Source organism: Grammomys surdaster, unplaced genomic scaffold (genome assembly GCF_004785775.1).
Source record: "Grammomys surdaster isolate TR1022 unplaced genomic scaffold, NIH_TR_1.0 99, whole genome shotgun sequence".
Classification (NCBI taxonomy): Eukaryota; Metazoa; Chordata; class Mammalia; order Rodentia; family Muridae; genus Grammomys; species Grammomys surdaster.
Genome location: NW_021604578.1, coordinates 6,623,027 through 6,640,913, shown reverse-complemented (window position 1 = coordinate 6,640,913; position 17,887 = coordinate 6,623,027). Strand labels below are relative to the sequence as shown.

The following is a 17,887-nucleotide window of genomic DNA, read 5'->3' as shown; positions in this document are numbered from 1 at the left end:
AGTTCAATTCTCAGAATCCACACTTAGGATTACAACCATCTGTAACTTCAGTTCTAGGGGTTCTGATGCCATCTTCTGGCTACCGCAGCCACCAGGCAGTCATGCAACGCATGCAGGCGAAACACATAAAATCCATATCCTAAGACCTACTTTTCTCACATAATTAGGATGTGAACATTTTGAGTATCTAGAAAAAGCAGCCTTTTCAGTAAATTTAAACAAAAGTCTTAATATGGTATGGAGAGCAGAGTTGAGTTCCAGCACTTTCTCTTTTGATACAGCAATCCTACTGAAAATGGTAAGCAACGCCTCTCAGTTTTCAATCAAGGATCCTAGGCATGAAAAGGTAACTTTAACACTGATATAATTTCATCATACCATATATTTATATCAATATAGAAATAATAGACTGACCAAAATTGCTGGTGGTGCATCATGTCCAGATACTTCAACAAGTATGGTGTCATATTTATCAAAGTTTATGCCTGTCTGATAATGTGCAAAGATGGAGTCCTCATCCTCTGGTGGAGGAGGGGGTATGTATGTCACTTTTGGACCTTGGAATATAAATGAAAAATATAATTTACAAACTAGAAGTACAAATAAGAGAAAATAACAAAAACGGACAAAAATCAAATAGAAAATAACTGTTGAAATCACTACTAAGATTTTCATTGTGCAAATGTGTTTCATTTAACTACAGTATTAAATATTTTTAACTTTAGAGAAATGCAGCACATATTCAAATAGATAATGCAAACGCCAATGTACCTTGAATATCACTGCTTTCGCCTCCTTCGGCTTCTGACTTCCAAGAATCTTAAAGGGGATAAAACCAAAAAGATAAATATTAATTGAGGAATAAAATAATAGTACTATAAAGATCAAAACCTTTTTCCAAAATAAAACTTACTCTTTCCAGAGCCTGTTACTACTTCTTCATTTAAACCTTTGTAACCACCTATTAAAGAAATTCAGAGTGATAAATATGACACAAAGCTGTGCATGTCTCCACTCTCACTGTCTTCGAAGAGGACATTTCTTAAAACAGAAAGCATCTTTAAAGTCACTGCTTACAAGGGGTGTTTGAGATAGTTAGAGGCTGCAGGCAAATCCCAGTGCTAAGTGTAATTTAATGTACACAAGTCTCTGGGTTTGCTGATTCCCAACATGAGAAGAGGGGAGAGGAGAGACGTAAGATGAGAAGAAAGGTAGACAGAGAGAATCTTACACATTTTAAGGTTGTTTAATAATCAACATGATGGTTTTATTTAGATTACAGATGTACTACTGTCTTTCCTTAAGCTATGAGGTCTTTTCCCTAAATAGCAAGGGAATAATTTTCTAAAAGAAACTAAAACTGTGTTGGGAAGTGCCTAACACCACTCTTCAGCATCAATGATTCTGCAAGGAGCACCCAGATTGTGGCCATAGTCATAGCTATGACGTACTAAAGCAAATTACTAAGGAACATACTCAACCAAGAAAGGAGGGACATAAGTCAAGTTTCCCAGTAGTCTCTAAATGTGTTAGAGGTTTGACAACACAATTATTTACCAGAGCACTTCAGAAACTCATCCAGAATTTTCACTTGAAAGCTGGTAACTTCTGTACCTTGTGGCTAGTATATAGCATAAAATCCAAGACCCTCACAGAAAAGGGCAGCATTCAGCATAAATATATCGTATATATTATACAAACAATTCAGGCACAATGGTTTACTCTTATCAATTAAAAGAATGGCAATCTTTTCCAATTCCAAGCTCTCAGCAGACACTTAAGCTAGTTTAGCAATCCACCTGACTAGAGTAAGTAATGCAGAGCCTTGGTTCCGTTCTTACTGATGTGAAAAAAAGACAGCTGAATTTGGCGAGAATTAATTTTGGCTCAGTTTTAGGTACAGTCCATCACTGCAAAGACGTCAAGGCAGCAGGAGTTTGAGGAGATAGTCACACTGCGTCAGCAGTGAGGAAGTGGAGAGCAGAGAGTACTCAGAGAGTGCTCGGCTTCCTTGCTTTTTCACTTGGTCCAGGATCCTAGTGTGGAACTGCACTGCCCACATTCAGTTGAGTCTTCTTCACAGCTCAACTAACCTGGTCCTGAAAATCGCTCACACACAAGCCTGGTACCCAGCTGATTATGGATCTTGTCAACTGACATTTAAATGGACCACCTTTCAACTCCCTGTCTTTTATCCCTTTGTCCTCACTGACCCATGGCCAACTTATATTACAAACTGCTTAGAATCACACTTCAAAAGTCCCCATAGGTTTCTACAACTCTTCAATATATCCAATTCTCCTTCAGACAAGCTACAAACGTCTGTGATTTAAACGGATTTTAACAAACTTTTTTGTTCAATATTGGAAAACGTAAGAAGGCAGCAACTTCACTACTTTGAATGCTTTCAGAGTAACTATTTACTAAAAATCAAATAATCTTTATTGATCTACTAATCTGCAAAGTATTTTAAGTTTCATACAATACTTAAATATTTATGCTTTGGGGAAAACCTTTTTGAGAGTAAAAAAGTCACATTTATTATTATCTTTCCTTTATTCTTAGATTATGAAAGGAAAGGAGGATTTTAATAATTTGTACAAATTTCTCAATATTTAATATCTGGACAATATCCCATTTGTGGTTATACTAAATATTGACTGATTAACTTGAGGTGATTTTCAGGTTTCCTAACATAAAGAGGACTCAGTGAGCATCCTTGTGCATGTGTTTACAAACGCTCCTATCATTTACGAGTCTTACAATAGAACTGCTAGACCAGAAAGAAAATAACCTGAAAACGTATTAAGGAACTCAAACAGGCCATGTAAAGTTCACAGTTATCAGGTATGCAGAAACAATGACAATGACCTCTATCCTAAAGAAAACAGACTTAGATTACAATAAATGTAAGCTGATGGAAGTCAGTCAAGTAAGAACTCACCTCGGCCACTGCCACTTCTACTTTGGTAAGTGTCACCATTGCCTGTAAGACATTGCACTGCAACACATTAGAGGAAAATGCTTCCCGGCTCTCCTTCCCCTCAGACACACAAGGACAACTGTATTCAACAGTCATGCAATGAGATTCCTAGTCCCTTGGATATTTTTTTTAATTTTGTAAAACTCATTTAAACCTTACTCCTTTTTAAGGCATTTTCACTTGTAATTCACTTGTAATTTTTTTGTATTTCCCCTCAAATCATACATATCATTTTCCCCTATACCTCACAAACTTTCTTTGAAACCAATGCAAGCCTTACTTTCCTTCTTCCAATTAAAAGTATCTGCTCCCATCACTGTCAGCCTACTCAGAAAAGATAATTCATTGTGCATCAATTTTCTAAGGGAGGAAAAACTGCACACGTATTTTTGCCTGCATAACTAAAATTCAGGGGAGACTGTGAGCTAGCCTTGAGATATACTTAAACATACCCTCTTGCTAAAAGCCCCAAAACAAATATGAGTATCAATGCTCAGTAACAGTTTTATTTCTCACCTGAATCACTTACTGCTGGTTTCCTAGAACCAAAAAGGCCACCACCACGCTGTGTCCCCTGATCTTGGTCATATTCACTATCTTTATGTGAAAGAAACAGAATTTGACTGTGTTACTTTTAACAACATTTTACAGTCATTTAGCAGAATGTCCAAGCATGATATTACAGGTTAAAAGATGTGTAAAATAGTATAACAAGAATCACAATGTATATTTTTTAAGTGTCACAGAAAAGATTTCTTTACAAATTATACACTTGAGTTACAAATAACTTCCTCAAAAATTAATATTATTTTATAAATAAGTTAGGGTCAATGTTATCCAGAAACAAAAGTCTCCTCCCAAAAATGGGACTTTTACTGTGCAAAGACCACACTACATTGTCTCACAGCCTGTTCAACAAAACATTATCCCTGCCCCTGCTCCTGCTGTGATCTAACACTGTCAGCCCTGCCCTTCAGAGGCCTTTACGTTTTGTTTTAAATAAAGGGCAATTTATTCCATTTTATACATTTGTTTAATGAGTACTAAGAATTTATCAATGTCATTCATTTCCAAAGCCACTACTGAGAGACATATATATTCTATGTGATTTATGAAAAATACTTTCTTTCTAGAAAATGTTGGCTATTGGACTTTAAAGTAGAAAGCCATGTTGGGGAAAGAATGTATGAAGGGGAGAGCCATATAGAAGACCACTCATTTATAAGTTCAGTCACAGTTTACAGCCTCCAAACACTTAGTAATACATAATGCTTTATAGAGACTTGGTAACACAAACTCCTGAAATCAGTGGTCCAACTTAATAGTTAGCCATGTTTCTGAAAATAATGATACATGATATGGAGTGGTAACTTGTGTCTGCTACTCTACTAAAATATTCATATAATAACTTTGTACACAGGGGTTTAAAAAATAATTTCCAACAAATAAAGCACATCTTATGCAATCCACTACTAACTTGGTCTTCCTAGACCAAATCCTCCACGGCAACCTCGGAAACTACCTCTTCCACCTCTTCTGAATGGACCTGAAGCTTCTGTATCGTTTCCATCTTGATAGCCTATATCAAAACACACAAGAACAGCACAAATAACAACAAAGGGATCCTGGAGACAGGGTCATGGAATTTAACATCTGTATTATTTAAGTAGCTTTAATCTTAACTAAAGAACCAACAGTTAACTTTTCAAAAGTCACAACTGACCTATAAATTATTCTTCTTTACTGACAAAGATATTGCAAAAAAAGGGCATTGCTTGAAGTCTCAAAACTGAGTAAAAGCAGCATGTTGCTTGAATAGCACAGTAAGTTGTCACAACTACATCATTAGCTGGATTTCTACTATGTACTAGGGATTAAATAAATCCAAGCTTATATTTGCCCCCTATAAAAAATAAGATACTTTAACAAAAGCACAGGAATCAGGCACATGTAAAGTCTCACTTCCTGTTACAAATGACAAGTGAAGTTTGACTTCCTTTAATGCAAAGGTAGATCACTTTCAAACCAAATGCCAAATACATAGAAAATAATGTTTAGTTTATGCATTTTCTATTTATAACACCACAATGACTACTAAAATCAAAATCCTATATATTTGAAGTATTGACAATAGGTTATGTATATTTTAAAATCCTGATTATACAATAAGACACAACTATTAATTAAGAGTTCATTCATGGGATGGAGGCGTGGCTCAGTTGCAGAACTCTTGCCGAGCACGTGATAGAAGCTGAGCTTTATCCTCAGCACCACCAAGACGAATCAAAGAAAATTCAAACTTACGTTTCTATTAACTAACCTAATCCTTAATCTGTCAACAGTTTGTTATTGTTATTCCCATTTAATAATTCTAAATTATTTGTGTTTTTTAAAAAAGTCTACCAACTTTCTCGCTTTTTTAGAAAACATCTCTTGAACTTCTCTTTTTCTAAGCAGAAACTATTTTCATAAACATCATCAAATAAGATATAAAACATATGTATAGATTTAAAACATAATAAAGCCCCAGTGGACCTCCCATTCAGCTTACAATTAATACAACTGTGTCCATGGGTTGGTTTGTTGGTTTGTTTGGGCCTTGTTTCTCTCAATCACCTCTTTCCCTCACTGACCCAACCAACACTGCCTTGTACTGGCCTGCGCTTATTTTATTATCATCTATGTGCACAGACTTGAGGGTTGTGTGTAATTCTGCCGAGGAGCCGCACTCTCTCAGGCGCTCCAGTTTATCTGTATCTATTATTGTCTTACCTTCTTTCTACTGTCTTGTCTCCCTTAAGGAACTCACCAAATAAACTAGCTGTACCCCACACATCATGAACTACTTCTATTGTTACTGGGTAATAAATGCTTCCTTCACATTTTGACTATAAACTATAAATTGAAGAAACATCAGTTTTCAAACCACAAAGGTTAGATATCTATTGCTGATTCAGTTTTTTCTTTTATATTATATTTTATTTAATAGGAGAAACTGTCTATGACACAAAGTCTATAGCATAATTTCTGAGTTTCTTCTGGTCTTACTAAATAATCAATCTGTATGCAATTTCAATGTGTGATGAAAAAAGCATCTAGTTTATAATTTTAGGATCTATGAGAAATAAAGAGAAATGTCACCTGAAGCTTGCTAGCTGGTATACAAAAAGCTACATTCTTAGTGGTCTCTGGTTTGCTCACTCCTACTTTCTGAGGGAAATGGAACTAAAACTAGGATTCACAAATTTTTCCCTTATAATATGTTCATTCCTAGTTATATTTTGTTTCCCATCTCTGTATCAATTATATAAGTTTGGGATAATTCTCTTTTTCACTTCATCAATGAATATATCTACCAATGTTATGATTACCAGTACATGAATTTTTAATTCTACCACCTTATGGTGGTTTGGGTGAGTTTTTTTTCTTCGATTTTTTTAAACAGTTTTTTTTTTGTTCTCCTTTAGTGTTCTAGTTAATTCATGAACATCTGGAGAAATGCTTTTTAAAGATAAATTATTTCCAAATTCAAAATGCAAAAAATACTTTCCATGTAAAACTTGATTTCTTTAGAATCTGGTATTTCAGCAGATGTTTTGGCCATGGGGTGGGGGTGGGAGGTTGGGGCTAAACTGTTTTTAATTGAATTGTATCATTTTTCCCATTCCCCTTCCTCATGCCAGTCTTTCCTGTGTACCCTTGTCCTTGCTCTTTCTCAAAATTATGGCCTCTTTTTATTTAATTATAGCATATGTATGTATCTAAACATTAATAAAACAAACTTTATTTTGTCCTTTCTCTAATTATCCTTTAATTTTACTTAAAACAACTTTTAGCCAGGTGTGCCAGTATGTGCCTTTAAACCAAGCACTAAGGAGGCAGAGGCAGGTGGATCTCTGTGATTTCAAGCCCAGCCTGGTCTACAGAGCGAAGTCTAGGATAGCCAGGGCTACACAGAGAAACCCTGACTCAATAAATAAATAAATAAATAAATAAATAAATAAATAAATAAATAAATAGAGGAGGAGCAGGAGGAAAGGAAGGAAGAAGGAAGAGGAGGAAGAAGACGAAGACTAAGAAGAAATATAAGTTAATCTGACTTAAAGGTAACACAACACAGACATTCACCATTCTCCAGAAAACAGAGTATTTAAAATATAACCACCTTTCCACATAGTTGGTGTCAAAAAAAAAAAAACTGGTTGTAAGAAACGGGGAAAAGCAACAGGGCTAGAGATGCTGAACCCTGAGGGCACAAGTGGCCCTGTGTTTGATGACTAGCACTGGTTTTTTTAAAACAAGCAGTTCTAAAAGACTCACTTAATTTCATGTTTCCCCACTATCACATCTTTGCAAAATTATAAGTCTTAGGAAGCAGACTTTTCTTCAATCTGAAATTGAGTCATAGCTTTGCTAGAGAGGGAGGAAGAGTCTGCTGCTCCGTCAGTCAGCTAACTATCTTAAAGGTAAAAGGAGGGATTCTCCCAAGTCATACCATCACGGAGTTCCCCACAGAAAAGCTTTATCACAGATGGGCACGGAGGAGCACTCAGTCTATCCTAAAGTCACTGGGTGTTTTTCTTTTTTTGAAAGTATTACTGCTGCTGTTTTAACATGTCTCCCTATATATTCATGGAATATGAATGATAACTGCTATGCCACGTCACCTCACATTTGTTACAGGTAGAACTAACAAAGTGTAGTGAATTATCATGAGATCTGAACAAGAAACGTAATTTCTTGCCTCTTCCAAATGTCTAATGACCCTTTTCAGAGACAAATACATTCTCAGTTATCTAAATTGTGATTGATCAAGACACCAAAAATCCCTCTTTTGTAAATTATGGCATTCTTGAGATCCCTGGGGCAAACAAGTCTCCATGGCATTAGAACTGAAGAAGTGGAGGTACAAACAGTTGCTCATGTATTGGGAGCAAGAAGCATATAGCCACATATTTTTCTTAAAGTTTTCATTACTTTTCTTTTGGCCCTTCTAAAGTCAGCTTTGTCTTATAAACAAATTGTTCAAAGCATTGTCCTTACCGCCTCGCTTGGAAAAACCTCTGCTCCGAGTCTGATTATCTTCACAGTCATTACTAGACTCTTCAATAGAAACATAAGGTGTGAATAGCATCTAGGTAACTTTAATGACATAAGAGCTAAGAACAGAACTGTAACAAGAATAGTTTTCAAGTTGAATATAAACATTGATTCTTAAAATAATTTTACTGGGAACATAAAAACCATTGCTCAGAGTAAATTCTCTATACAGTATATCTAGTATATCAATATTCAATGCAAAGTAAATGATTGAGCACCCATTATTTGCTCACTAAAAGCTAGATTAAAACAATGCAAAAAGAAGAACATCAAGTAACCAAATGGTTCAGAAAAGCATTCATAGGCTATTAGAGACACGTGGCTGTTCTATTAAAATGTCATTTCTTTTCCTGTAATTTACCATTCTTAGCAATACTAGACAGTGGTGCTTTCTTACATCCATGCAAACTTTTTCTCATTTTTCCTAATTAAATAACTCAATTACTCAGTGGCTTCTCTGTTTTAATGACAGTACAACTACACTTTTAGGGCTTCTCTGGACAGTGATGTGAGGATCAACCACAACACTGATGGATACTCAAGTGAACTGGGGGAAAATAAATGCCTAAGCTCCATTCCAGAGTTACCCTCTGAGTGCTGAGTGGTAACAGGGATTGCAATTTTTTAAACTTTAAACATTTTCTATTATTAATCTAACTCGAAGATCTCTGAAAGTTTTAAAACAGTGTATTAGGGAAATACAGAGATAGCCTCAAGGTACCTAGCACATGACACTGATGTCTAGTATTCAAGAACTTTAAACAAACAGAAAGTCAAGTGACCAAACAGTTAATGGGCTATCATCTAAACTCCTACACAGAAGTACCTGTCTAATTGATGTTTTGTTTTATATTTTTCAAAACATCATCCTGATACCTAGCTGAAAGCCTCTCCTTGACTATTTGAGCTTTAATAATCAGCATATTTTTTGTAATATATTTATTGCTTCTTTGGGTATTTCATATCATATACCCATATCACATTTGCATCACATTAGCTTCCCTGTCCTCCCCCACACCCTTTTTACCCAGCAAAAACAAAAGTCCAATTTGTGTTATCTATGTATTCACTGGGGCATGATCAAGCTCTCAGGGCCCTGCCCCCTATAGAGGGTGAAACCCCAGCATCCTATCACAGGATTTAAGAGTTCTCTGTGATGGCTTCCTGTCTAGGCTGTTAATATTTGGAGGGGGGGTAGAGGAAGGCTTGAGGTAAAGGTAAGGTTGTCACAGAAACCTTCCACGTCTCTCTTTCTCAACTGTGCATCTGCAAATAAGTAGCTTATTTGCTCTTTATGGACTGAGAGAGGATGAGGACCCTGGATGCAGTCACATGTATTCTGAAAAAGAGTCATCTAATGTAGGGCCTGAAAATTATGCAACTGGAAGAGCCAGTCCAGAGCAAGACTGATGTCAAGACTTGTTCAAACCCCAAAAATCTCACCTTAAGACTAGCAGGAATAACACTGCTTGTCCTTGCTCTGTACCAGCATGTCCCAGCACACATAAGCCTTACACCCCCCACTGCCACCATTCTTGAGGGTAGTAACACAGCCTGGTGGCCAGTTCACAGGTTAAAACTTCCTCTCCCTGTAAGGACATGTCCAGCTAGCATGTGGATTTCCTCTTCATGCAAATGAAGCATTCCCAACCCCTCAGCCCCAGTCAATGATACACACTAACCTCAAAAACCCCTACCACTCCCCAAGGTTTATATAATCCTTATTTACCCCCAAATAAAAAGAGCTATTTCACTAAAAACTGTCTGTGGAAAAGGTCATTTCTTCTGCACCCACATAGACCAAGTCCCTCTAACCCACCTAAGCCCAGCAAAGGTTCATTCCTTCCAGTCCAGCCCCAGGGAACAACGATGCCTGGGTACCCAGAGGCTAAAAGCAGATCCAGGCCAGCAATCTAACACAACTTTCTTGAAAAGAAGATTTAAGAAAGACTATTGAAAAAAGAAAGTGCTTTTAGAAAGAAGACTACTCTGAGATAAAGAGGTGAGAGCTAACACATACTGCTTTAAGAAAAAATATCCTATAAATCAGTTTAGGACATGTATGTCTTTTTGTCATTTCAAGTAATAGAATGATGGCATTAGGCAAACTTGGATGAAAACCAATTCTATGCTATATTCTAACTTCTTGTGAATCTAACCATTTGAGAAGTAAGTTTAAAATAAAGTTATCTTTGTGTATCTAGAAGATAAAGAGAGCACAAATGAAAATTAAGTAAAATTAAATAGTTACAACCCAATAATTGCATAGTACAGAAGCAATGCCATGTATAACCTATGCGGCCTGGAACTGTTCTAAAGGGATAGCTCATTAGCACACTTTCTCCTTTCTGCCTTCCTTCCTATCTGTCAGAAACAGTCTGACTGTATTTGCCAGGATGGTCTTAAATTCCTAGGCACAAGGATTATTCCTATTTGTTGTGTTGTGTTTTGTTCTTTAAGACAGAGTCTCTCTTTATAGGCTAAACTGTCCTAGAACTCTCTATGTGGACCAGGTTGGCCTCAAATGAACAAAGAGCCACCTACTGCTGCCTCCTAAGTGCTGGGATTAAAGGGATGAGACACACACTTGGCCTGATCCTCTTAAGTGTCCCCAGAGCTAGGATTAGAAGAGAAACCATCACACCAGTGTTGTTTTGCTGTACTAACTTTAACTTTCAGAAAAACCTTGCCCAGTGGCTATAATCCTCATCTTATAAACAGAGAAAAACAATTTTAAAAAGTTAAATACCATTTTTTAAGACAACACAACCACCATGAGGATGATATGGGTCTTAAATTTCAAACATCCAACTCCAAAATATCAGGTCCTTATGACTACACTATACCAAGTGAGACAAAGAGCCATAAAACACTAGCTGTGTTGCAAGCAGAAGCTGCTGTGGTGATCTTAAAACCATTCCTGGATTTGTCCACAACTGTGGGACTGAAGGAACTTGATCCATATATGTCATTTTTCATCTTTGAGAGGAACTAAGAATAAAATCAGAAATAGATAAAAGCAAAATCCATTTTGAAGAAAGTACTCTTTAGCATAATGAAAATTTGATTTATGACCTGCTGTTATTTGATCCCCCACTGCTAGAAAGGATTCAACTGGAAAATGTAGAAAGTTTGTGCTTAGATGGAAATTATCTTGATTATTATGATGGTTAGGTTTCATTGTGAACCTGACTGGATTTAGAATCATGTAAGATCGCAACTCTGAGCATGTCTCTGAGAATGGTTCCAGAGAGGCTTAAGAGACAAAAAGAAAGAGAGGAGATGGGGGGGGAGAAATATCGACCCATGCCACACGTGGCTCTCACTGCCCCATGTGCTAGGACCCCGAAGAGAAGAAAAAGAGAAAGAAAGGTGAGCTGGGTGCCATCAGCACCCTCCCATCTCCACCACCTCTCTCACTGCATGTGCAACATCACCAGCCATGTCGCACTCCCTCTGCCACGGACCCCATGAGAGACTATTGACTTCTTAGAATAAATTTCCTTAAGTTGCTTTTATTACAGTAGTGAGAAGATACAATATATCCAGTAAGTAGGTTAAAAATTAATAGGGTAAAACAAAAGTATTCAAAACTAAAGAAATTTTTAAAAGATTTTTTTCCTCTTGAACACTAATTCTCCTTTATATATGTTTTCTTTTGAATGGGACAGGGCTAAAAGCAGAAACCATCTCATTTGATATATTATAATCCAATCCTAAGCCAGGTATGGTGGCTCATACTCCCAGTAATGCACTCAGGAAGGCTGAGGCAGGAGAACTACCACAAGTTCAAGGCCATCCTGGGCTACAGTGCAAGCTCATGTCTCAAAACCAACAAATTACCCAATCCCAATTCTAAAAGTTTTAGAGATTATGTTTAGTCTTAGTTTTGACTTTGGGAATCAACGTATATAATAAAACAAGCCCCCTCTTCTCTTTCATCCAAATGCTTGGGATGGAACTCAGGGTCTTGTGCAGATCAGGCTACCACTGAGCTCCAACCCAAGATCAAACCTCAGTAACTAATTAAGAAATGACATTTATTAAGTATCTACCACAAATAGTATTATGCTCTGTTCTTTTACTGACAGCCTAAATAGCTAGCCCATAAGATGGATGGCCACCACTCTACAGAGTAAAAACACTGGCCTAAAGTGAATCATTTGCTTTAGTTATCACTAAACTGGCATGTAACCAGGGCTGAGAAGTCAATAAACTCTGAAACTCAATGTCAGAAGAGTCAATACACCAGTGGTTTTCAAACAAAAACCACCACCAGAGATGCACTTTACATACAAGTCCCAAGACCCTGCACAAGCCTTGTCAATCAGACTCAATAAAGCAGTTGACCTTCCACTAACATCATTCTGTTATGCTACTTCCTGAGAGCTTGAGTACCTTAGACGTGATTTTACTCTGAACAGTTTCACTTTCTCATCATTTTCCCCTTAGACTTACCTGAGTATAAGGGTGTGTGTGTGTGTTTCTACAGATAACAATTTTCAAAGGTTGTCCTTTATAAGTTAACTAAGACAGGTTGCAAAAATACCATATTAAAGGTGCCTGAATTCTTTACACCCTTGCCTAAGGTCTATGAAACTGAGAATAATGTAACTTAGAAGCAGAGTAAGACTGGCAGTCTGTGTTTCTCTAGCATGTGCTTCCAACAGTATAAGTTTTTAAAGTTGCTGTAGAAATACAACTTACCTTTCCAGAAACCAGAGCTATCACCTTCTTCAAACTTGTTATTTAAAAAACCTATACAAAGTATAAAAAAAAAACCTTCAAATTTCTGAAAGAATTTTTTATCTCTATAGTTTAAAAAACAGTTTTCAGGACTGGAAGGATGGCTCAGTAGTTTAAGTGCTTAGTGCTCTATCATAAGGGTCAGGGTTCAGCTCACTCATGTCATGTGACTTACAATGCTAGTAATTTCAGCTTCAAGGGATTGACAGCCATGATAACCTCCATGGGATGTGTGCAGAAACACATACAGCATGCATATACACATAAATAAAATCTGTTTTAAGAGTCTTTCAGGGATAACTAGTTATGATGACCCTACAGAATTAGATAAACTCTCTATATAAACTACATACACTAGAACTTCTGCCTCTATCAGATTATTAGCTCTATTCTTTTAAATTTAAAAATGTTTTGTTAGATTTTATATTATTTCAAATACCCTATATTCCCCCTTATATGCACAAGCAAGACAACCATTATTATATTATTATAACCATTATTTGCTTTCCATTCAAAATATCAAACATAAATAAATTTGGGATCAACTGATAAAAGTGGCTGCCATGTAAGCACTGGGGCTTGAGTTCAATTCTCAGAACCACTATGAAAAAGTTATACACATGGTGTGTGTCTATAATTCCTGAACTGAGGATGCAAGAACAAGAGGATCCCTGGGCTTATGGCCAGGCAGTATGGTCAAATCAATAAGCTCTGGATTCAGTGAGAGACCTGTCTCCAAAGAACTGCTGACTCTTAATAAAATGCTCTTTAGTGTAAAAATTCTCAAGGAACTAGGTATAGTGGTGCATGGCTGTAGCCCTAGGTATTTGGAAGCTAATCACAGCGTATCACTTGAGTTCATGGGTTAGATACCTACCTGGGCAGCAGAGTGAGATACCTCAGCCTGTTCTGCTCTCTCATACACACAGAAAAGATACTTGGGGACACATACCTCAAAAGTGAATGTCAATATGGAATGCCTATCAATCATTATCTAAACTATATTAGAAAGAAGTCAGTTACAATTGGACTTGTTTACTATAAGAACCATCCAGTTACTTAGGCAGTTGTTTAATTTATACATGATGTGTGTGTTATCTCAAGTTGTGGAACATCTGCAGGATTAACCAAATTTAAGGGTCTTCATAGCAATAAAATACAATGGAAGTTTAATACACAGTTCTCATATAAAAGTAAATATCCAAGTATTCACTGTATGATTAACCAAAAAAATCCTTTAGCAGGTTATTTCCTTTCAACATGTACACATAATCCCTAAAAAGAATATTATTTCTACAAAAACCTAAGTTTTAAATTATTACCTTCACTTAAACATCAATCTTCAAAGCTGCTTGTGAAAAGGACTATATCTATTCTACTGCCCTCTCCATTGCTGCTTGCTCTTCCTCATTCCTGTGACCAGGAAGAGTCAGTGTTGAGTACCTAAATAGGGAAAACTCCCATCTATACATTACTGGTCTTCCTTTGCTCAGCTACAGATGAGCACATGTTTCTCTACAGAGGTACAAAATGAATCTCCATGGGAACTGGGAATCCTAAGTAGTAAAGAAGGAAAGAACTTAGACTAGTGTATAACGTGAATCAATGATACCACAGCATGAGGAATGCTGTTTGTTTTTAAAGGCAAATAAATGGAGGCCAGCAAGATGGTCCAACAGGGATTAGAGTGCTTGCGGCAAAAAGCCTGATCTGATTTTAATCTTGGGAGCCCACGTGGAGGAAAAAGAGAAGCAATGGCTGCACGCTGTCCTGTCCTCCACACATGCACTGCAGAACATGTACAACCCCACACCCCACACCTACACACATGCATAAGAATAAAATCTTCTTTAAAAGACAAATGGAGCACTACACGTACCCAGAACAGCGTGAACTGCTGCCTTTATACTATGCCTATATGAAACCAAAACCACTTTCTATGAGCCTCATGATTTCTACATGGCACACGCTTTCTGTGCTTTGTTTTCTAAAAAAAAAAAAAAATAAACGGGAAGCCTTGGAGTCAACTAAAATTTTGGTTGTAAAATATTACAAGTAATTACTTCTGTTTCCAAAGCCCTTTCCTCTTCCAAAGCCACCAGTTGTAGACGCATTCTCTCTTTTACTAGACTCGCCAATATCTGAAAAATAATTAGATAGTTAAACTTAGCATGAAAAATTATGTCATCAAAAAATAGGGATGAAATGAATCTTTAGGGTTAGATGACTTTTACAAATAGTAAGAAAATAGAAAAAGAACTTTAAAATAAGTTATATACTTGCAAGGTTTTCTTTAATTATCAAGTTATGATTCCAAAGTAAAAATCATAAACCTACTAGTGGTAAAATGTAAGTTCTACTCATTCCACTTCCTTCTATCAAGAATTCACTTCATGATTCCTTTGTACTAAGCCCCTCCCCTCAACAGACCAAAGCATTATATTCAGCCCACATGATAATCCTATTGAAAAAATCTGTACTATTTTTATTGTTCTATTATTTATTTTTCTAATACCTCTGTCACTTCCAAGTTTCCTACTTTTTCCATTTTTTAACACTTCCAACATTTTTACACTTATTTCTGTGTGAGCTCTGTGTGAGTATGCATTTGAAGATCAAAGGGTGAACTCTATCCTTCCACCATGAATCAGGCTCAGGCTGTCAGGCTTAGCAGAAGCACTTACCTTGCCAGCACTCTACTGAGAGTTCTCTTTCTGAAAGTCTCACCATGTAGCCCTGGCTGGTCTTAAACTCACTAGGTAAACCAGGCTAGCCTTGAACTTAGAGATCCACTTGTCTCTGCTTCTCTGTGCTAGATTAATGGTATATGACACTACCTTTAATTATTTGGTGGTGGTGGTGGTGGTGATGTTGGTGGTGTATATGAGTGCAGACTTATACATGTCATGGCATACATGCAAAGGCCAGAAGATAGCTTTCAGTTTATACTCTCCTTCCAGTCTGGAACTGGGGGACTGAACTCAAGGTATGAGACTCATATAGCAAGTGAGCCAACTTACCAGCACACTAAATAACTCCATTTTCATATTGTGAACTTCTAGTATTTTTTTCTGTATGCTGTTACTTTTCGCATGGTATCCCTGCTTTCCCATTTTTCATATTGAATCTTCCACTCTTCAGAAGACCAATTTCTCTGTGAAGTCTCCTCTAGTACTCTAATCAAGTATAGCCCTCCCACATTCCCAGCAGCATACTACTCTCTTCTTAGTAACGGTCCATGTGTTTCTCAACCACTAAGTTACGCTTGATAGGACAAACCAGCTACATAGAAGGCTGAAGTAGGAAAATCCCTTGAGCCCAAGAGATTGGGAGCAACTTGGGCTAACACTACAAGAACCTCATCTCAAAAAAAGAAAAATAATCTTAAGATCAGAAATACAAGAATAGTTGGTTCTTGTTTATAGTATTTTCATTAATTTTTAAAAGAATCTCATACAGTGTATTTGAGCATATGTGTGGGTATGTGCGCACGTGTGCATATACACACACACATACACACCCCTTACCTTTTCTACCTGGAATAGAAAGGAACATCAGAGACATCCAAATCAGCATGCACTGTTACTATAAACTACAACTGTAAAAACCCTTCTCTGTGATCCCTATCAATTGTCTTACCTTTCTCTAACATCCAGTTCAGAGGTGCTGAAGGAAAACATCAAAATTCCTAAAAGCCTGTATAAACTACATATGCCAACAACCAAGTATTTTCATCATATCCTAAAAACTGTATGTAATTCAAGAACCTAAAGATACTCAGCCATCATTTAAAGCATCCAAAAAGCTAATCAATGTTTTATTTTATTCTAAGAATCAAATCAAAAGCATATTAACGCACATTGAATTATACAAGTTCACAAAACACTACCAAGATTAGACTATATAAAATTCTAGGTCAGTCATAAGGACAAGGACTTCTGAGATTATATATAGTACCAAGATAAAAAGTCATTGCCATTCAACCAAAGGGGATTTTTTGGTTTTGTCTGAGACAGACTGGTTCTGAACCCACACGCTGCCAAGCCTTCGTAGTGCTAGGTCTATAGCTGTGCATTACCACACATAGCTCAGAGTTCTATTTTTAAAACATCAACATGCATTTCAACCTAAATATGAAAATAACTTGTGACAAAATCTGTTACCTTGGCCCTTTTCTCAATGAAAAAGTTCTCCTGAGGTCAGGCATGTCACCACACGCCTGTAACCCCAGCTCTACAAGAAGATCCCTGAAAGCACACTCTTCTACTCTTATTACTTAGAAGCTTTCATCAAAATGAATCACATAGCCTCTTTACAGTTTGAAAATATAATTACCCTGTTAATTTCCTCCTAAATATAATACTAAGTTATTAAGTATTTCTACTGCCAGTAGGAGCTAGCAAAACCAATCTTTGACCCTTTTATCTGACTTACACGGTTAAAAAGAATGTGGTGCCCATGCGTATAACCCTAGCACTTATGAGGCAGAGGCAAGAGGATCGCACAAGTTCAGAGCCAGTTGGTTTACATAGCAAGTCCAAAGCAGATAGGGCTATAAAGTAAAACTCTTTAAAATGGGAAAACAAAGCAAAACAAAATAAAAAACAATTATATGACCCAAGTAAGCAATGTATATTAATATGTAAACATTTAAAAACAAAATGCTCATATATTAATATTTGAAAATCATGCTAACAATTAGTAGCAAGATACTCAAATATAAAATTCAAATTTGTGTTTATATATTAATAAGAAATTAGGTTTTCCAAATGCCAAATGAAATAAAAAAGTCAATCAAGTTTTTTGAAGATAAATTTAAGAATGAGTGTTAGCCTTCCCCTGAGCAGCACAGTAGAGCTGGCCCTGATGGCAGGGCACAGGTGAACTGGCCCTGCTACTTGCCTGCTGTGAGATGGTGTAGGCAAGAGCAACAGAGATATGCTCTCCCCATCTCAACACCTGAGCTGGTCCCAAGGCCATGAGGACAGAAGACCTGGCCCTGCCTGCACTCACTGGCTGCAGCACTAGGAAGAGCCAGCTGGCCCTGCACCCACCTGG

The 17,887-nt window shown here is 36.9% G+C and overlaps 1 protein-coding gene across 6 annotated transcripts in view; it reads right to left on the bottom strand.

The window, feature by feature from the left end:
* Ddx4 (DEAD-box helicase 4) overlaps nt 1–17,887 on the bottom strand; it is a 56,058-nt gene that overhangs the window by 25,711 nt on the left and 12,460 nt on the right. For 3 of the 6 annotated variants that reach the window (XM_028783999.1, XM_028784010.1, XM_028784013.1), the window contains 9 exons: nt 14,893–14,970; nt 12,791–12,841; nt 8,027–8,086; nt 4,461–4,562; nt 3,500–3,580; nt 2,945–2,986; nt 914–961; nt 772–819; nt 415–557 (listed from right to left, as the gene is read on the bottom strand). In XM_028783999.1, coding sequence (XP_028639832.1) covers nt 415–557; nt 772–819; nt 914–961; nt 2,945–2,986; nt 3,500–3,580; nt 4,461–4,562; nt 8,027–8,086; nt 12,791–12,841; nt 14,893–14,970 — 653 coding nt within the window. The remainder of the gene's footprint in view (nt 1–414; nt 558–771; nt 820–913; nt 962–2,944; nt 2,987–3,499; nt 3,581–4,460; nt 4,563–8,026; nt 8,087–12,790; nt 12,842–14,892; nt 14,971–17,887) is intronic. The other 3 variants (XM_028784001.1, XM_028784016.1, XM_028784015.1) reach the window with 3 other exon arrangements.